The sequence below is a fragment of the Mastacembelus armatus genome, chromosome 14, assembly GCF_900324485.2.
Source record: "Mastacembelus armatus chromosome 14, fMasArm1.2, whole genome shotgun sequence".
NCBI classification, from domain to species: Eukaryota; Metazoa; Chordata; class Actinopteri; order Synbranchiformes; family Mastacembelidae; genus Mastacembelus; species Mastacembelus armatus.
In genome coordinates, this window is record NC_046646.1 from 15,865,977 (window position 1) to 15,885,148 (window position 19,172).

At 37.2% G+C, this 19,172-nt stretch overlaps 4 protein-coding genes across 7 annotated transcripts; all 4 read right to left on the reverse strand.

The window, feature by feature from the left end:
* Nucleotides 1–451: 451 nt before the first annotated feature.
* On the reverse strand, nucleotides 452–3,395 carry styxl1 (serine/threonine/tyrosine interacting-like 1). 2 transcript variants are annotated; one of them, XM_026328710.1, is made up of 8 exons: nucleotides 3,151–3,395; nucleotides 2,965–3,026; nucleotides 2,053–2,152; nucleotides 1,748–1,881; nucleotides 1,439–1,584; nucleotides 1,234–1,331; nucleotides 957–1,069; nucleotides 452–761 (listed from the first exon to the last, which is right to left on the reverse strand). In XM_026328710.1, exons 1-8 carry the CDS (start codon nucleotides 3,251–3,253, stop codon nucleotides 627–629), a joined length of 891 nt encoding a protein of 296 aa, XP_026184495.1. In that variant the 5' UTR covers nucleotides 3,254–3,395; the 3' UTR covers nucleotides 452–626. The 2 variants fall into 2 exon arrangements, with proteins under 2 accessions (XP_026184495.1, XP_026184494.1); XM_026328709.1 differs by having other exon boundaries at nucleotides 1,234–1,334.
* Nucleotides 3,396–4,680: 1,285 nt separating this feature from the next.
* LOC113143086 (serine/threonine-protein kinase pim-1-like) lies at nucleotides 4,681–7,563 on the reverse strand. The gene is made up of 9 exons (XM_026328549.1): nucleotides 7,500–7,563; nucleotides 6,986–7,270; nucleotides 6,437–6,607; nucleotides 6,175–6,266; nucleotides 6,034–6,081; nucleotides 5,692–5,910; nucleotides 5,210–5,390; nucleotides 4,896–5,069; nucleotides 4,681–4,789 (listed from the first exon to the last, which is right to left on the reverse strand). Exons 1-9 carry the CDS (start codon nucleotides 7,561–7,563, stop codon nucleotides 4,698–4,700), a joined length of 1,326 nt encoding a protein of 441 aa, XP_026184334.1. The 3' UTR covers nucleotides 4,681–4,697.
* Nucleotides 7,564–8,497: 934 nt separating this feature from the next.
* Nucleotides 8,498–12,800, reverse strand: LOC113142998 (uncharacterized). The gene is made up of 6 exons (XM_026328409.2): nucleotides 12,648–12,800; nucleotides 11,877–11,984; nucleotides 11,718–11,754; nucleotides 11,345–11,469; nucleotides 10,804–10,862; nucleotides 8,498–10,104 (listed from the first exon to the last, which is right to left on the reverse strand). Exons 1-6 carry the CDS (start codon nucleotides 12,655–12,657, stop codon nucleotides 9,616–9,618), a joined length of 828 nt encoding a protein of 275 aa, XP_026184194.1. The 5' UTR covers nucleotides 12,658–12,800; the 3' UTR covers nucleotides 8,498–9,615.
* A 1,059-nt stretch (nucleotides 12,801–13,859) lies between these two features.
* On the reverse strand, nucleotides 13,860–18,916 carry LOC113143642 (T-cell surface protein tactile). Of its 3 annotated transcripts, none has more exons than XM_026329434.1 (8): nucleotides 18,810–18,916; nucleotides 18,610–18,724; nucleotides 18,031–18,390; nucleotides 17,475–17,581; nucleotides 17,095–17,251; nucleotides 15,329–15,745; nucleotides 14,523–14,622; nucleotides 13,860–14,344 (listed from the first exon to the last, which is right to left on the reverse strand). In XM_026329434.1, the coding sequence occupies exons 2-8, from the start codon at nucleotides 18,689–18,691 to the stop codon at nucleotides 14,203–14,205; spliced, it is 1,365 nt and encodes a 454-aa protein (XP_026185219.1). In that variant the 5' UTR covers nucleotides 18,692–18,724; nucleotides 18,810–18,916; the 3' UTR covers nucleotides 13,860–14,202. The 3 variants fall into 3 exon arrangements, with proteins under 3 accessions (XP_026185219.1, XP_026185220.1, XP_026185218.1); XM_026329435.1 differs by lacking the exon at nucleotides 18,810–18,916 and having other exon boundaries at nucleotides 15,329–15,399; nucleotides 15,430–15,745; nucleotides 18,610–18,803; XM_026329433.1 differs by lacking the exon at nucleotides 18,810–18,916 and having other exon boundaries at nucleotides 18,610–18,803.
* Nucleotides 18,917–19,172: the final 256 nt, after the last annotated feature.

Below are 19,172 nucleotides of genomic sequence, written 5' to 3' on the forward strand. Positions count from 1 at the left end.
GCAAGGCAAAATTCAGGGTTTACTTAAATTCGTACATGGCTTATATTTAAGAGCTGGGGTTATATAAACTCATCTGCCTGATCGTTACCTCTGTGACCTAGAAGTACACATACTGTAATACATGAGGGGAGCACACTGGGGGTGGTATACACTCAGCCACAGCTGACATTAAAGACCCTATGAGGCCTGGAGCACTTAAAATAAATTATACAGGCTTTGTTTATGAACAAAAACAAGAGACTACACAGAGCTGTGCAAAAATATAGATTTTGTAGATAAACACTATTGCCTCCATTTATTTATTTGTTTCTTTTGGTTTTGTTTCCATTTTCAGAGCTTGCTTGAAGAATTGGTTATTTTAGAGGAAAGGAGGAATAAAAAATTTTAGATAGCTATTTTTGTAAACAGTCTGCTGAGTAGCTATGGTATATAATCAGGGAAAAAAAATAAGTCTGTAAAAAAAATGCTTTATTATAGTTTTTCATCTTTGGATGACAATAGAAACCTTTAATAGCTTTGCAATACAGACTCAATGAAAAGAGCTGATAATGCTCATCTTACCATGTTCACATCGTAATGCAGTTATCCTTATTGCATCTGGTGAAAATGAATCAGCTTTGTCATTGTCACAACTGTATAAGAAATGAGATGTCTGTCACTTTTTTCCCCATGGTGTGAAGCTCCCAGTCAGACAGCTGCTGTAAAAACCCCGTATTTAGCCTCATGTTGGATTTACATCTGAGCATGTACTTCCAGGCCTCCTGGAAAAGCCATAGCATTACTCTAAATATAATGTTATATGTCATATTCACATTTTTTCTTTCTATGTTCAATGCCAGTCTCATGTCTTTGTTAAAATGTAAACATTACATTATAATGTATATATCACTTGCAATTCAAGTAACAGACATTTTCTGTGGCAGTCACTGAAATTAAATTAAATGAGCCCCACTTACCTCCAGTGTGTATGTGAAGTGGTACATGAGAAAGGCAATGATTACAGCACTGCAGCGGCTTCTACCCTGACTGGAAACCACCAGGACACGAGAACCCATGTGGATGTGTGAACCTGAAGACAACCAACAGATGACTAGTTCAGTGAATAAAGAAACCCGTCCACCTAACAGTAAATATATTTACAGTGTTTTATTTGATGGGTTGCCTGTAAATAAGACTACAAATATTTGTAAGGGCTTAAAACAGATCAATAACTAAAATATGCACATGACTTACCAATAAAACTACAAATCATTTCAAAGGTTGAAAATAAATCTGACACCACTGAGTCGGCCACAGGAATATAAAGGGTGGTCTGGTTTCCCATCATGGAGCTACTTTGAAATAAATTCAAGAGAAATTCAGAACAAATTAAACAGTAACAACACATGGCATTCAGAATTTCCTGTGGTGATATTTTATATATCCAGTTCTGCCTTACTCCACTGTGTTACTCTGTGAGATGCTGACGACAGCGAAGATTTTCAGGTCTTTGAGGATAATGGAGTCTGTCCCTTGTTTCTTGTCACCCATATACAGCAGTCCTGCTATAATCTCCACTGGATAGGTCTTCAAGTTTTCCAGCTCCTGAGACACTCCAGGCATAATACATTTATCAGCATCAACAGTTCGATATGGCAGATCTTGAATTATTGCTTGATGGTTTTGACCTTGTCTTGAAAAGTGGAACTGTGTTAAGTCAAAGCCTAATGTACTTAACGTTTCTCCAGACCTTGTGTTTTTGTCTCACCATGATAGTGTAGATAATTTTCTCAGTCCTTAAGAAAGGGTACAGAGCAGAGAACTTCTGAAACCCCCCTCTCACTACACGGACTGGGTGGAAGGTAACTTTAGCCAGGGCCTGGGCACATTCAACTGCTCTACCTGCAATCGCAATCAGAAATCAAATGATAAACAACACTCAACGGTGTGCTACTCAACGGTGTGCTGTACACATCATTATTTTGTCCAAACGTTTAGTTTATTACACCGGTAAATAATCCTATTTAGCACTTCAGATGCCCTAAAGTTTCTTGGATTTAATGTTTCACAGACCTTGGTTTTGTAAACAGGTTGTGTTGCTGTCATAAACCACTACATGCTGCATACTTTCAAACTCCACAGTCTCTGGCAGGCAGAAAGTGCCTTCTGAGTCCTGGAAAGAGTCATAAAGAAAGTTTTGATATTTGAAGAACAAAAATAATCCCACAAAGGATTAGGGAACTAAGAAACTAGGCTGTTACACAAGGCTTGTTTCAATTTGTTTGCATTTAGCTTCACTGTTTCTTGTGCAAATAGATACAGTATTAACTTCTTATTTAAATTTGTTTCATTACTTTCCGGAGCCTAAACACCTGGTAAAAACATCTGTCACAACACTACCCAATAATTATTGTGGTGCAATTCTGGATTCAGTTCTGTATAAAATTAGTTCTACAGGCAATAAAAGTGACTTTGAGATGACTCCAGTAAAATCATGATGTCCTTCTGAATAGAAGTTTCGTATGTATGAATACTCATTATAGATTTGGATCTAAACCAGCAATTTATATTCTGTAACCCATGATGCTTTCCAAATCTATTTGTAAGTGGGTTCACCTATTGAGCTACTTACAGGCAGTCCTATTTTGTTGGTGGAGATTATTGGGGTTGTATACAAATAAAGCCTGAAAAATTATTTCCACCTCCTTTGCATGTATTTGAAATGAGAAATCAATTGCGTAGTGATGAAGAAATACAACATTATCTATCTTCTCTGTCAAGGAACCTTAACATGATATTTATTAAGGTTGTTTTTAGCATTAGGTAGAGTTTTTTCTCATTTTAAAGCTACAGAATAGTCAGTGTCATTATGATGCAGAAGCTAAAAAATAGACTGATTGATTTTAAGAGCTATAGACAATACATAGCATATAGAAATGTAAGTTTAGTGTAAGTTGGATACTGTGGAAACAATAACATCCATACCATTTTCACATTTTTTGCTGTCACAACGTGACTTGTGTTGTACTCTTGGGTGTCACGAGCATCTAGAAAAGAGACATACAATATACAAATTAAATTAAAACACAGCAAACACAAATCCAAGTGGTTACATAGACTTCCAGCATTAACACCCAATATTAACTAACTGAACAAGATCCCATCTCTTACCAATCAAACAGAGGTAGTTGATTTCTGCCAACCTCGACACACAGCTGTACTGGTTGAGGAGATTGAAGAGTTCAAATGGCTCACACATCAAGATTTCAGCCATTGCAGTAAGAACAAGGAAACACTCACCTAGAAACAAATATCAAGAAAAGATTAAGATTATAACTGGCTTGACCTGCAGCATCTAGTTACATATAAGAACATCATCCTAACTAGAGTAAAGCTGTTTTTATAGCGCACAGAAGTTGTTTGTATGGTTGTGCTGCTAAGCAACTCAGTGTCTTCCCTCATGCAGAGCCTTAAAGTCACAACTACCCATTTTTTGAACATGAAAAACATTATACAACATGTTTGATTTTTAATCCATTGTTTCATTTCTCTGTGCAGATGGTAGTTATCTGTTTGAGGAGTCACTTAGAGCGGTCTGGCACCTGTTTGAACATTAAACAATTTCAACTATGTTGAACTATGTTAGTAGTTTAACTGTGCATGTAGATATTGTTGCTTCTGGTTTCAGACCCTCGCACACACACACATACATATTTGTACATAGTCTGACATTATCAGGCTTGTGCCCTGGTTGTTACACTCATAGTTAACATTTACCTCTTGGCTGTCAGTTGTCAGGATCCTGCCATGGACTTCCTATGTTGGACCTTTAGTTTGAAGGATCAGATGGGATCCACTCTTTCTGTTCGTTTCACCTTGTTTTAATTTTGATGGGTTTCACCTGTGTCTCGTTTTCTTCCCCTAGTTCAAATACCCCTCCTGTTCCCTCAGTTCCTTGCTAGGTTGTCTGTGTTGTTTGCTCTTGATGGTTGTCATCCCAGCATTCATGATCACTAGATTTTGCCAGCTTTTTTTGTTCCAGCCTGTCTGTGTTTTCCCCTGTCTGGATTTCGTCTGCGGTACCCTTGTTTGTTAAGTAACCTTGTTCATGTTTTCCTCTCCATCTGTATGGAGAACCAGACTGTGAGCGTTTTATTGGTCCTTTTAAAACAGGAACCAGCAGGTTCTGGCAGTCAGTATTAGTTTTCTGTGTGTCTTAATATAATTGAGTCACAATAATGTGTTAAATGCAACAATTTATTAACATTTATAAAATTACACATTTTGATATAAACACAAAAGTATAATTCATGTAGAGAGAATTTAGAGGTTAAGGTTTAGTTCTGTAAATTAAAAACTGACATTTGACAATATATGGCAATGATACCACATATTGTCTATTTGGCAATAGAAAATATATCTATAGAGCAGCTCCTGACCCAGCCCAAGCTCTCTAAGATGAGAAAAACTCCCCAAAATCCTGAGTTCATAAAGAAAATGGAAAGAACTCTCAGGAAAGTCAATTCAAAGAGAGATCATCTCTTCTCGGATGGCTAGGGGTGCTACAGGAACTGCATAGATAGAAAAGGGCAACAAATAAACACAATATAGTCCAGTTTGATAAGTCCAAATAAACATGGTGGCCTTTTCGGTCGAAGAGAGAGCAGCTTTCCTCATTATGTGGTTGCATGAAAGTTCGTGGTGCTCATGTATGTAGTTTATCTGAGCCATGGGTGAAGCTGGAGCTGCTTCAGGGTGGGTCGCTGCTCTGGGACATGGGTCAAACACATTTGTAGGAAATCCTGACAGTCTGGAAAGACAAGAGGAGAGATGAAGGTGAATCCATCAGAATGTGAATTAAAATGAACATATGTGTGTCCCTTGACAAGTTTATGTAACAGTGAACTTATTCTTACCTTTGGACAGCTTATTGCTAATCTTCATCTTATTTTGAAGGAATTTGCTGGTTTCAAATGATGCTTTTCTGTGGAGTGTTTCGAACAGGACCACACCCATCTGCCACACTGTGGTGGGGCCGGCACTGTACATGCAACGATTGTACCACTCTGGAGGGACATGAGCAGTGGTACCTAAAACACACAGGCATACAAAAACACACAGGCATACAAAAGTGAGAGTGAGGATGAGGAGAAGAAGAATCTTTGACTCAGTGTAATAATTATCATATGGTAAAGTAATGAAGAGCAGAAGTAGAAGCCAGACAATTTACCGTAGAAAACATGATAACATGACGTTTTCTTGAAAAAGCAGCTCAGTCCAAAGTCAATGAGACGAACACGTGGGACATCTGAACTGGTCTCAATCAGGATATTCTCGATCTTGATGTCTCGGTGAAAGATGTGCTGATTCTGAAGTTCTATTGCTCCATCGACTAGCTGTTTCAGTATGATCTGAAAGAGACAGGCAGAGAGCGGCTTAGTAGTGAGTAGTGCGATATATTTTTCCCTAGCTGATTACAACTGTCATAGTCCGCAAGGAACAAGACTAAATTTTTACAGCCACATTTCCAAGCCTGTAGGTGCTGAAAAGTAATCAAGAATTTCTGTGGAAGAGGGATTTTAACGAACCATAACATTTTGGATACAAACCACTAAAAAGGTGAGACTACTACAGATACCACAACAGATGTGCAGTGCTGTTCAGTTTAGCGACAGAGAGATGAAAATGATAGAAGAATGGCTATAATCTTACCTTGGCCTTCTCCTCCTCTAGAAAGCCTCCGTTGCGCTCTCTGTATTTGAATAGGTCTTCAGAAGGTATTGGCCTCTCCAGCACCAGGATCAGCTCTTTACCCAGATCATACCAGTCCAGCAGGGACACAGGTACTGATGTCCCTACTCTTTTGGCTTTTTCACCGCTGAGTTTCAACATGATGACAACCTCTATAGAAAGTTGCTTCCCATTCTTAGTCTGAATTATCATAGCAAAGTAGAAGATGAAGGAGAGAAGATGAATCAATAATCAATTATACATTCAGAAAGTGAGTGCAATGATAAATACAGCAGATTTCAGCAGTATGTGTCGTTTACTCACCTCTGCTGTGCAGTACACTTTGTCTTTTGATATGTGTTTAATGGCCACCTGCAACACACAAAGAGGAATCAGCACCTGCAGTGTGTGTGTGTGTGTGTGTGTGTGTGTGTGTGTGTGTAAGAATATGTGTTGAACACATACCGGTAAATTATCTGCTCTGCGATAGCCAGCAAACACAGATCCACAGCCACCTTCGCCAAGCTGATTCTCTTGCTGGTATTTGTTCTGAAAATCTAGATACACACAGATATTTTGTTTTGCAATAGTTTTGAGGAACATGAAATACCATCAGTTAGAGTTACCTTAAGCTCTATTATTAATCCCTCCCATCATCCCCTGATACAAATCTGCATTTTACACTTCACCTGGAAAATAAAGCCAAACCCTTGATAGAGCTACATACCTCTTTGGCTATCTGTGGATAAGTCCTCTTTGGTTTCCTCTGTAGTTTTATTTTTGGTCTCAATCAGGTCCAGGCTCCTCCTTTTCTTACTACATGGGCCTTCTCCATCTGTTGCAGCCTTCCTCTTAATGCTTTTCTTGCTCACATCTTTCACTGATGTACTGCAGCCTTCTAATGTGTTGAGGAAAAACCCAGAGGAAGATCAGCATGTAAACAGTCACAGGCACTAATGTGGACAATAAGACTTTTAACCTAAATGACAAAAAAAGCTGTGATTCAATTCCTTCCAAAATGACACTTTTCTGATCTGCCATGTCTAAGCCTAGGCCTGTCCAAAGAGAAAAAATTGTCTACATTTATGAAAAGCTCGAATCTGCCTAAACATATTCCATAAGAGGGAAGTGAGAATGAGTTTTGTTTTACTGGGAAGAAATGTATATTTATTGCAGTATACCATATCCCAGTTTAGGGACAGTCCTGTGTTTTCTGTTGCAATGAATCTACTAAATCTGAACCTTGTGTCTGACTAGTTTCACATGATTAGCCTACCTCTGTCTGTATCCACTGAGGTGGATGCAGTGTCCTTGTCAGACTGGGTAAGATCTAGTCTTCTTATTCTCTTCGGTGTCTTTAACGATTCCTCTCCGTCTTCTCTGTCTTTTCTCTTCTCTCTTTTCAGCCTGCTGTCCACCTCAAAACTACTACAGGGTTCAGCCACCTTTGAGGTCCTTGTTGTATTTCTTTGGGTCTTCTTTTTAGTACAGGTCTTCCTTTTGGTTCTCCCAGGCCTTCCATCTTTTGCAGATGCTGCTTGTGATGTGTTTCCACTGTCCTCTGTAAATGAGTAATATGCAGTGGGACATCAGTTTTTAGTGAATTACAATCAGTAATGTAACGAAATTGTCAATTTATCAGTATAGATCCAGATCTCAGATGATTATCAGGGTCAGAAAAAGGCCAACTCTCATAAAGTACTAACTAAAATAGTAACCACTTTATGTGATAAGTCATAGGGATGATTAACATGAGTGATAACAGGTTTTTGCCTGGATTTCTCACTTACCACAATCTCTCTTGACTGCCGGACAACGGGGAGTCTTAACGGTTCCTGCAAACTCTTTATCCATGATGATGTTTGAGAGGTTTCAAACACAAGTAACTCGTCGAAAGGTCAAGTAACAAGTGAGTGTAGTTCACTCGAGGCTTCTAAATAGAATGTTCTGCTTTGGGTTCAAGGCAATGACACAACATTAAGAGGTTCCAGAATATTCAAATTAATGCTTTAAATTCTCTGTTTATTTTTGAATAGATCTGGGTTAGTTACTGAAAATCATTAATCCATGTGTCCAATGATTCAAGACAAGCATACTGCACAGTTCATATCAATCTATCATTCTTCCTGCATAGCATATTCATATTAAAATGTCCCTTTCTATTGGAAATTATGGTTTTATACTACTTTTTCACTCCAGCACATATGTTTTGTAGGAAAGATTGCATTTTCTGTTTAATATTATATATTCTTAATTTATTTGTAAAAAAAGGAAGGAAATATGTTGATACTGAACAGATTAGTAAAATATTCACAGACATCTTTGATTTGTGCAAAAATATATCAGATTTAAACATCTGTTTTTTTTTGGTTTAGTTTTTTTTTACAGATATACTTTATTGTGGGCTTTGTATAGTTGCTGTCTATTCCAGGTAAAGAGGAAGTTTGGTGGCTGGATAGATAATAGCAAAGGAAAGGCTGAAAGTGAAAATGAAAAGGGCTGAGGCAGCAGTTGTAACAGAAACCACCATTTTTTTAAGAAATCACTGTTACTATATAGAATAAAAAGATACCCTCCATTTATCAAAACTAGGGCTCACCACAGTATAATAGGCATAAGATTTGATGTAGTTCAGTTCATTTAAATGTTCTGAGCCACATCTAGACTCAGAGGAAAACAGAGCATTTTTATACATTAAAGAGTAAGTTCACAACACATAATGGGTATCTATGTCACTGTCAGTGTATAATTCAACTTCCTGAAGACATATACCTTTGTTTTTGTAAAGAAGTACAGCTAACAACGATTGTCCTTTTTCCTTTCATTATTGCACCATCTGCCAGTACAACAAACCCTAAAAAGATCAGCACTATTGAACCCTGGAGAAAAAAAAGGGTTACCCAAAGCAACAAAGGAAATAGCCCTGTGCAGCAGATTGGCATATAGTGTAAAACAATTTCCTTCCCTGATCAATAAAGTTGTTTAAATCTTGAATCTTGAAAATGTCATGAAGAGACAGATGAAAGAGGATGTCGATGTGAGTATTGACAGTTACTAATAGTAACCTCTAATTTGTGTGTGTCTTTTTGCAGATCTTCCCTGCATGTCTGCAGCAGTTGGACCCAAAACCCCTCAGGTCAAAAATAAATCCATAGGGAGGAAATAGGCCATGGTCAGTAATTGAAAAACTATCAGTTAGTGCAGAGCAAGTTCCTGACTGAAATTACTTCAGAGCTCAGTTCCCTCAGTATGGTAAATTATCCATCCTAAGATTGTAAACATAATGACCATTATCATAACTTTGGTGTGGAAAATCCTCTGTGTGTGATCTTTTCATGACAATATACCACATGATAAAAAAATAACATTACTGATAATCCACCAGCCTTTAATTTTTATTTTCATATCAGCATGGAATTCACATGCACTAAGGTAAGTACTGTTACTCAAAGTATTCTCTCATGACTTAGCCATTGTCTAAGTGTGGGAAACAAATGCGAGATTTTTTCCTTCACACCTTTCTATGAGACATCTGCTGATGTATGACTATCAGACATCAAAACAGATCTTCCATGTCCTATGATGATTTGAAGATTTCCTTGTCTTTCACAACAAATTGAAAATTTCCACGCAGCCCTTGACCTCTAAATGTCAAACACAGTTTCCCTTCCTCGTCTGTCGTCCTTTATTACATCCTCTGCACAGAAAGGTACACTTTTGTTCCTCACTTACTCACTGTGGAGAGTTCAAGAGGTAGCTTGTTTGCGCCCAAAAGAGGAAGTTACTCAACTGCATGAAGCTCACTGTATATTACAATGACATAGATTTCAATCTTGCAATAACACTAATAACTTTTTCAGCTTTGAAACAACAAAATAATAATCTTAAAATCATGTTTACATAATCTTACTGGTCACCTTCATGGCTAAAACTGCTAACAAAATGATCAGTGCCACTCTGAATAGCCTGTATCTCTGAAATCTGGGTACATACAGTCCCATTACTATCATCTTTGCTTTCTTCATTCTCCTGCTCTCCTTTCCATTCTCTATTTCCACAGTCATCCTGCCTTCTTGTTCCTTCCCAGTCTATGTCCTCCCTCTCCATGTTCATACTTCTTTCTCTATCCATCTCCTCTGCTTCTTGGGCTATTTGTTGGCTGTTCAGGTAGATGCTACTTTGTGAAACCATAGTGCTGTTGTCTCTGGGTGGAAGGTGAGCATCCATATCTCCTTCCACCTCCAAGAAAGCATTTGCAGAGGCTGGGAAGGGAACCGGCAGCTGATCTTCTCGGTTGTTTCGTCCCTGAGCCTGGGGTTGCTGGTGGCGATGCTTCTTGCGTTTCTTTGCCAACTTCAGATCCAGCGAAGCATAATTCAGGTCAGACTCTAAAGGCTGATTTTAGACAAAAGAGATCAATTGTTCATTAAAACAAAGTTTCAGATGCACATGCAATTTAAATTTAAATAGGCAATGTCTTTAGTGAAGGTTTACATGCATTTAAAGCATAGTTTATTTTTAGAACATATTGTGCTTAATTGTGTTTAATGGGTGATGGTTTCATTGACCACAATGTGTCTAGGGTGTCAGCTGCCTTCCGTTTAGAAAGGAAATCTGTCATCAAGAGTTAAACTTGTCTGCATGTGTATTTTTACACAAAATACACTGCACGCATGGCTCACTGCAACTGCAACAACTGTATTTTTTTGAAAAAATGGCACTACTGTACATTAAACATTGCAAACAACTTACAAACAATTTTCAAGTTCATATTCAAGATGCAAAGCTTTAACAATTGTTCTTTTCCCAGGCAATATCTCAAATAGAAGTCAGGTGTAAAAAAAACATTAAGAAGATGTAAAAACAACCTTCCAAAACAGAAAAATAATTATTAATAATAAGCTTTTCCACTCAGCCATAATGCTCTGTTTAGACAAGCTATTACATATATATTAAAATAACTGTACGTTATAATAACATTTTTGTTTAACAACATCACATACAGTACTAATAAAATTGCATGTGGGAAGTCGGAACAATATCATTGCAAAAAAACCAGAGGAAGAGAAATTGTAATGAAATTACAGCAATTACCTTTGTAAGATCTCTTGTGTGTCGCTTGGTCATCATCTCATAGCAAACCTCAACTGAAACTAAAAAGGTAAACATGATTTGTTTTACATTCTTCTAACGAAGCATACGTAAATCACTAAAATGAGAAAAAACAGTAGTCAAGCTCTGCTGACTGAATTACTAGAAACAAGACAGCAAAATATCGAATCTAAGAGGATTTAATTAGTAAGTGAAAAGGGAATTGATTTCATTTTCTCTAAGTAAAATAACGCTTTGTTTAAAGTATAATTGATCTGATTTTGTTTTCAGCTCTTTCATGTTTAGAATATATATATATATATTCTAACAAGCTAGATGGCATACAAAAATATATTGTCTAAAATACAGGTAAAGAAGCAGATATAATTACTATAAAAAATTGTATAGACAAACCATACATAGCATACAAAAACTGATAGCCTGTTGTGATGGACTGCTGTACTATAAGTAATGAACTGGGATTCTAAAAAATTCAATGACTCATCGTTATTTATTAAAAAGTTGAGTGCTGGTCTGCGCTCACCACGTCTGTTTGTGTGGATGTTGCCGTAGATTGGATTTTCCTGTTGCTCATGATGATTGTGGGGATTTTCTTGCAGCTCATGATGATTAAAGTCTTGAAAATAATGTCCCTCATCTTCTGAGCGACTTCAACAAGATATGGAAGAATAATTTCACAGTTAATTTTTATTGCAGATAATAGATGTTATTTGTAAATATGATTAAAAAATGAAAATATTAGGAAACTTAATAACACATCCATCCATCCATCCATCTTCTTTACCCGCTTTTTCCTGAAAGCCAGGGTCATAATAACACATAATAGACTAAATAGTAATGGGATGACATAGAGATGTGTTTAATTGCCATTTAAAAAAAGTAAATTAAGAGCATACCCTTCTCCTTCATAAATGTGTGCAGAACAGCAGGAGCCTAAGTGAACAAATTATTAAGCAATTTAGAAAAGTCCCTGTTACCTTTGAGCTGAGAGGTTTGAAATCAGTGTTGACTACTTTTAAAACAATATTTCAAAAATAAGGTGATTTGAATCATACTTCTTCTCAAAGTGGTTCTTCGTCCCATGCATATGATGACGTTGAGACACATAGAAATCAGCAAGGCCAGAGATAAAAGCAAAAGGCCTATAGTTTCAGTGTGACAGTCTAAAAGACGAACAGAAACTGTACGTTAACAAACTTTCAAATGTTTGTTTATGGGAATCAAAATGTCAGGGAATAGAATTTCATACGTTAACACTTTTTATCTGCTACTCTCACACTATACAGCTCAACAATGAACAGAAAACCGTTTAAAAATGCGTTTTCACTTTTGCACTATTTTCTCAATGGAAATGGATGGTACAAGTTTGAACTACACAATATGACAAATTTCACAGGATGTTCATTCTACGCACTGTAAGTTTTATTGTAAACACACCCTAACAGTTTAGTGAAATAAATAATTTACTTAAAAAGCTTCACAGTTGCTTCCACTTCAGTTGTGCCACATGTGGTATGATAAACATATGGACTGTGACACCAACAAAACGGAGTTATATGTCAACACTAAAATACAATCACCAAAACAATATATCATTACATACATAGAAGTAAAGATTAACAGCTTATTATTTTATTTCTTATAATCCTCCGGTTGTTCTATCATATTTGGAAATTACACTTTTTTTGTTTGTTTTTGTGATAAAAGCAATGTTTTGCAAAATTATACTAAGGGCTACATAGAATGCTTACACAAACGTGTAAAATGTAGAAGGTCTGATAATCTAAATACAGTTTTAGAAGTTCAAAAAGTTGTTCAGATCCTACCGGGTGGCATATTCCAGCTGTCTTGAGCAAAATGGGTTGTGTGAGTGATGCGATTGCTCTCAGGCTACAGGGCAACACCGTGTTTAGTCAGTGAAGTTTGCTGCAATGGAGTCTATTTTTACTTTCCTTTAGTTAACTCTCTCTTATCACACTGCTTTGAAAACGGGCTGCTCTTCAGTTACAAACAGGAAACAAAGTAACCTCATTCTGAGGCACACAGTCTCAATACTACTGTGAGCTGCAATATGATGTATGTGATGTTGTCTTTACATAGTCTTTTTTAGTATGTAAAGACAACCATAGCTTATAGACATTTATAAATTCAAAATGTCAAAAATGAAAAAAACAAACAAAAAAAAAAACAAAACACTCAACCTATGAAAAACAGAACATTTTGATTTCCTTGCCAACATTTCCATACACATTTATATGGTTATTGTTAAGACTTGTTAAGCAAGTCCCCAGATAGCAACTGGATCTCCCCATTACTGTCAATAATAAATATATATATATATATATATATATGTATATATATTTGGCTTGCGTGCAATGTAAAAAAACCTGTACACTTGACATTTTATGTGGATCTGAGTGGACAGTAGTTTCACCGCTATATCTGTCAAGATCAAGGTTATATTGCATATACACAGTAGTGGTTTTGCTACTGTGGTCGGAAAATGAAGACAAAAAAAAAAATCCAGTTACGAAAGTTTTCTTAGTACAGTTAAATGTATCGTTGTGTGTGTGTGTGTGTGTGTATACAGTGTGAATGTGAACACAATGTTCCAGAGCAGTTAAGCAGGTTTCATCAAATTAAGTCTTCCATTAAAAATATCAAAGAAATGGCCACTGCACAGGAATAAAAAATAAAAATAAATAGTCAAAAACATAAAAATGTGCATTCTTAAACTTTCTAACATCAACTGCCTTTGTGTGTGTATTATGGTTATACCCTTTAGCCTTTTCGCCCCTGTGGTTTGCGGTTTAGGCCCCCCTTTGTAAACTCTAGTGTCACTCTGTGGTACTTGCTGACTGCAGTGGTCTCTGATCTAAAGCCATATATAATTTTGCAACATCAGCAGTAAACAGGTACATCAATCACTGGGCTTCTGGGCAGGAAATACTAATTCATAGGTGTAACAAAATCTCAAAATTGCAGCTTTCTACCAGAAGCAGCAGTAAATTGTCCATATTGTTTTTTGCATACACTAGTTGCCATGTAAACACAGTTGTATGTTTATTTCAGTACTGCATGAGACATAGGAGCTGGGATTACAAATCCAAATAATTGCATTACAAAGGCACAGTATTGAAACATTTGAAAAATTCAGTCATATGAAAACAGCTTATCTTTATCTTATCTAATATAACATTGAATATTAATGCAGTTTATACAAAATGTAAATTACAATTACAATCATCTTAGAAACATTAGTATGCAAAACCCCCAAGGTATATTCAGTACATTGCCCACATTAGCTCAACTGTCAACACAGGTTGCAGCTTTTATATCCCAACAGTTACTACATGGATACAATATATTAGCCCTTATGAATCAAACATTTATTTCACAACTGTTCATTGCTAAAGAGTTACACCTTGAAATAGGGAATGACTTTATTGAAGTCTGATGGTATTTTGCAGCTGTATACTTGACTGGAGGAGGAGGAGGTCTGAACGGTGGTGGTAAATCCATCCTTCAGGAGAGAATGAAGATGGAATTATTATAATTATATTAATAGCTAGAAAGTTAGCTGTATCCAGGATGTCACAAATCACGTGCATTGATCAGAAAGTACGAGAGATATCAATATTTTCCATGTCTTTCACAGTTATCCCATATATGACCCTGAATAAATGCGAGTTGAGTTTTACCTCTTCTTTATAATGTGTCTCCTGTAGAACAAGACAACCAATGTGATCAAAACCAACACTGGAACAAGGATTACGACCAACAGATGACTCCGTGCGGCGGCTAACATTCAGATACAGAGAGAAAAGAAGTGTCATTTTGGAGGAGAGCAATAGTTGTAGATGTGTTTTAAGATATTGATCAGTTTGCTCTGTGGAGATGTAGCAGAATCAAACCTTTTGCCTTGAGGCAGCTGGTTGCACACGGACCCCAGAAGTTGCTTAATGAATTCTACCTTGAAAAGATATCTAGCCTGAGGCCTAGAGAACTGGACTCTGTAAATCTTTCACAGCTCATAAAACTGCAGGTAGTATAGGAAAATAAAAGTAAAATACTAACAATAAAACATTCATCACTAGTTTTTAAGGAGTCTCATCTGTTGCCTGCCTTTAGCTCTGTTGTTTGTAGCTATCCACTTCTTGTAAACAGCTTCTTCAACTCGCCACAAACAAACCAAAGGTGCAGTGTAGTCCCCATATGCAGTCCCCATAGCAAGTGATAAGACCAAACAACCTGAGAGCATGACTGAAATCAAGCAAAAGCCAATTTCAGGCAATAAATGAATATAGATGCAGAGACAGTCTGTAAAGTGTAACACAATCTACTGCAGATTATGTAAACTATTTTCTATATAAGTTGTTTTCTTATCCTAAATTGTGCCATTTTTTGCAGTGGCAGGACAAATAGCTGTCAATAGTCTATGCTTGAAGCAAACCAATTACTGCAATTACAATTAGATGCAATTTGTGAAATATAAAGTGATTATTACCTTCAACTACAGTTCCATTTCCATCGCTTTTTGCATTGTTTCCTGTGGTAGATGGAGTGACCGTGTGTAGCATGGACTCACCCCTCATCTCATCACTGGCCGTTTCCTGTGCTGCCCTGAACACTGTACTACCATAACTTAATGTAGTAGAGTTGAGTAGGAGATGAGGGTCAGCGTGAGTAGCAGGGGATGATGTGACATTGGCATCTGTATAGTTTGCAGAGGGGTTCACAAACTCAGTTCTGATCTTAACATTGCTGGGGCTTTGACTGTCATTGGATCCTATGCTCATGGTCCAAGTTACACTGGTACCAGTGGTTGAAAGCCCAGGGCTGCGTGCAGTGGTGAAGCTGCTGTCAGATGAGTCAATCGAGGCCTCTTCAGTTACATTAGACTGTGGTGACACTGTAACAAGATCTGATAACAACAATATGTGGTAAACAGGCTGTCAGCAACAGTGCACTGTTTTGATGTTGTCGATGCATCTTGTCAAAAAGTCTCTACATGGATCACTTTTTAGCAAAATGGTACTTTCCTTGAGATGCTGTGCACATGGTTTAATGAGCTATAGCTTATGCATCACATAAGGATTGTGCATATTAGCAGCATTAATTGATGAATTAATTAAAAGATTCACTGGATAGTTGGATGTGTTGAGAAATATGCTTAACCATTTTCATGCATTCTTGCACATAGGCCAACGTAAAAGAGCGGTTGTTCTTTTATTGCTTCAGTTTTTTCATGCCTCTCCCACAGTGTCAAACTATTCTTTCAGTGAGCTTCACGCTGGAAAGTTGAATATAGAGTATGAACTGTGAAAAGTGATGCAGTACAAAACTTTAAAGTACCCAGATACATCATTAAAACATGGGCATTTATGAGCACTGCATAATCAATAGGTAAAATAAGGCAAAGAGCTTCTTCAATATCATAGACTGTGAACCCATGGGCACAGATTGCTGAGGCTAAAGTACAGGCATGAATTGCAAATTCAATGATATGCTGTATGTATCCTGAATTTATGAAGACAATTAATCCGCCGTGTCCTTTTTTTTTGTCCCTCTGTCCATCATTATTTAAACTTATGCCAAATTTTAGTTATTCACAAGTATATTTAAGCAGTTCGCTGCTGTGATACAATACTGTGTAGCTTATCAAAGTATTTTTACACCTCCATTTGGGCTGCACCGCTCCACTCTGTCCAACAGATTGTGCTCTCACCTCATCTCATGTTTCAGAGACGCTTTTGAGACTCTTCTGAAGAGGTTGGTTGTTGCGGGTGAGAGACGGGTAGAACAGGAAGTGACATATCTATGTGGCTTGAGTTGTGTATTTTGTTTTGTTAGAAACATACAAAGAATGTGCACCTGGTTGGTTTGGTTGTTTTGGATTTTGTGTGAGTACTGTTTTAGTTCAGCTAGGTTCAAAATTTGCCTTTATTCCATGCAACAACTGGTTTGCAACAAATAATTGAGAGATTTTATTGAATTTTGTCACAAATTATTCACACTTTCTGGTACATTCTCAAAACATGGCTGGAAACTTCAGAAATCCTTTGAATCTTTCATTTTTTCTTTCAACTAATTAAAAATTAAAATTGAGTGAGCTACAGTATAATAACAAAAGTCAAGTATCGGCTCTCTGGTCAAGTGTAGTTTATTAAATCATGCAGTCTCTTGGCACTGCTGCAAGATTGCTAATCCAGCCCTGAGGAGATGCTGAAATTGAGTGCAAAGCAAAGAGAAAAAAACAGCAAAGAAACTCACCTGTTGTTAAACCTGTGGTCACTGTTAGCACAGTGATAGTAAAGTCTTTATGGAGACTGATTTTTCCGGTGCTGACAATCAGTGTATAAACCCCTGCCTGAGCATCAGTCACCCACCAGAGCTCCAGAGATTCCTTCTCTGACACCAGCTTCTTGTTCTGAAGCAAAACAAGTTTGTGATGAGACATGATCATGAGATGAGATAAACTTTAATTAACCCCTGAAGAGAAATTTAGGTAAATTCAAGTTGTGTATATTGAGAAGGCCTTTAAGTAATGTAGGTTTTGATGAGGTAATCAAAACATCTTGATATTTATTGAATGACATAGAATTCACAGGAATAGCAGAAAAGTGATTAGGTGGTGTTCTGGTTTCTGTTACCTTGGTCCACCTGTACTGTGAATTAGGGGGGGCATTGCAGTGAACTGTCACATTTTCCCCGCTGAGGACCTGAATGGTGCGATCCATGTCACAAATTATTTTAACATCTATAAGAGAGAAAATATGAGATTAATTCTTGGCAACACAGGAATGCTTATGTGAAACATTTGCTGTACAACGAGTCCAGAAAGTGACTGTGGAGGATAATTGTAGCTAACTGTAGCTACTGACGGTTGTAATTTTTAGATACAATACACATAAAAAACACTTTCTGAAACGGTCTTCCCTCACAGCTGAAAAGAAGATGATTGATGAGGGAAAGCAAATGGAAGAAATAAACGTATCAGGGCAAACTGGATGTGTTGCTGCAATTATTACATACATTTGCTCAGATGGAAATAACTGGTGGATTTGGAGCTCTGATGCAATCAGGAGAAACGTGAAATATATGCAATGGACAATAAGATGGATAAAAAAAAGTTGCTGTATATCTCAATCCAAATATTAAATCCTATGATGACTGAGCAGGTGTGACTTTGACTATGCTTTTGCTTACCTTTGATCTGTAGCTGTATTTCACTCCTGAATGAGCCATGAGGAAAAGTTGTGAGGTGACAAATGTAAGTGCCATTTTCCCATGTCTTCTCTGCAGGAAGGTGTAGATGGAATCCCTCCAAATTCATTGTATCGTTTTTCACAATCTCTATATTGATATTAGCCTGATGTGGATGAAATCCAAAAAGTGGGCTATACACTGCCAGCTTTGTGTTTTCACCACTTTCATTTTTCTTGCTCCATTCCACGTTGATAACCTTAACATCTCTGCTAGTAGTTTTTATAGTACAGGGTAGAACAACATCCTGGCCCACTGCTGCTTCTATTGTTTCATAAGGGATCACCTCAACATCGAGCAACCCTGTCAAACACATTAGATATTGTATTAGAAGCAGGAAGAGCAAGGAGACAAAATCACTTACACTTTCAGATTGATAATAAAGACTACAGTCCCCTGGGACGTAGGTTGATAAAATCTTGAACTATACCGAGGCAGCTGAGGCACACCAGAAACCAATACACAGCTCAAACCCATGATGAATATTATATTTGAGAAACAGCACATGTGGTCAAGGATTACCTTGTACAGTTGAAGCCAGGAGGATGAGACAGAAGGTCGTTCTTAGTGCACTTCCAGCCATGTTTGAACTCTCCAAACTCATTATGATCCATCAGGCTGAATCCATTGTAGAATCCTGTATAGACAGAAACAGTAGACGGCAGACTGAGGTTAAAGTCTCAGGCAGAAACCGTGAGACAGAGAAGACTGCCTATATTTACAGGAAGCCCCACAGAAAGTCATAGTGAGCTGGTGCACTGTGGTTAAAAACCTCTGGTGCAGAGCGGATATTTGCAGAGTAAGTGCACTCTTGCATCATTATTCTGTTAGTCAAGGATAACTAAGAAAACTGATTCATTTGATTTCAGATTTCAACAGCAGTGATCAAAAATCTTGCTGGAAGAAAGACACCAAGGGAGCACACATACACAAGCAAGACAAAGTTGTTTTTTTTTTTATAAATCAACCTCTCATTTATTTATCAAGTTGGACTCAGTAGCTAGTGTTTTCATGAGCAAATTAATATATACAACATATATATAAAAACAGATTCTCACAAGCATATCTATCCTAAACACATGAAC

Coding starts and splice junctions, on each gene's coding strand:
- LOC113142998 (XM_026328409.2), bottom strand. Junction 11,755..11,876: donor AAGAACCACTTTGAGAAGAA/GTATGATTCAAA, acceptor TTGTTCACTTAG/GCTCCTGCTGTTCTGCACAC. Junction 11,470..11,717: donor CACATTTATGAAGGAGAAGG/GTATGCTCTTAA, acceptor ATCTTGTTGAAG/TCGCTCAGAAGATGAGGGAC.
- styxl1 (XM_026328709.1), bottom strand. CDS start 3,253: ATGGCTGAAATCTTGATGTGTGAGCCATTTGAACTCTTCAATCTCCTC. Junction 3,027..3,150: donor CAACTACCTCTGTTTGATTG/GTAAGAGATGGG, acceptor TCTCTTTTCTAG/ATGCTCGTGACACCCAAGAG. Junction 1,882..2,052: donor AACCTGTTTACAAAACCAAG/GTCTGTGAAACA, acceptor TTGCGATTGCAG/GTAGAGCAGTTGAATGTGCC.
- LOC113143642 (XM_026329434.1), bottom strand. CDS start 18,691: ATGAGTTTGGAGAGTTCAAACATGGCTGGAAGTGCACTAAGAACGACC. Junction 15,746..17,094: donor GACCACAGGTTTAACAACAG/GTGAGTTTCTTT, acceptor TGTTGTTATCAG/ATCTTGTTACAGTGTCACCA. Junction 14,623..15,328: donor AAATGGAACTGTAGTTGAAG/GTAATAATCACT, acceptor TCTGAATGTTAG/CCGCCGCACGGAGTCATCTG.
- LOC113143086 (XM_026328549.1), bottom strand. CDS start 7,563: ATGGATAAAGAGTTTGCAGGAACCGTTAAGACTCCCCGTTGTCCGGCA. Junction 7,271..7,499: donor GGCAGTCAAGAGAGATTGTG/GTAAGTGAGAAA, acceptor ACTCATTTACAG/AGGACAGTGGAAACACATCA. Junction 6,608..6,985: donor CTCAGTGGATACAGACAGAG/GTAGGCTAATCA, acceptor TCAACACATTAG/AAGGCTGCAGTACATCAGTG.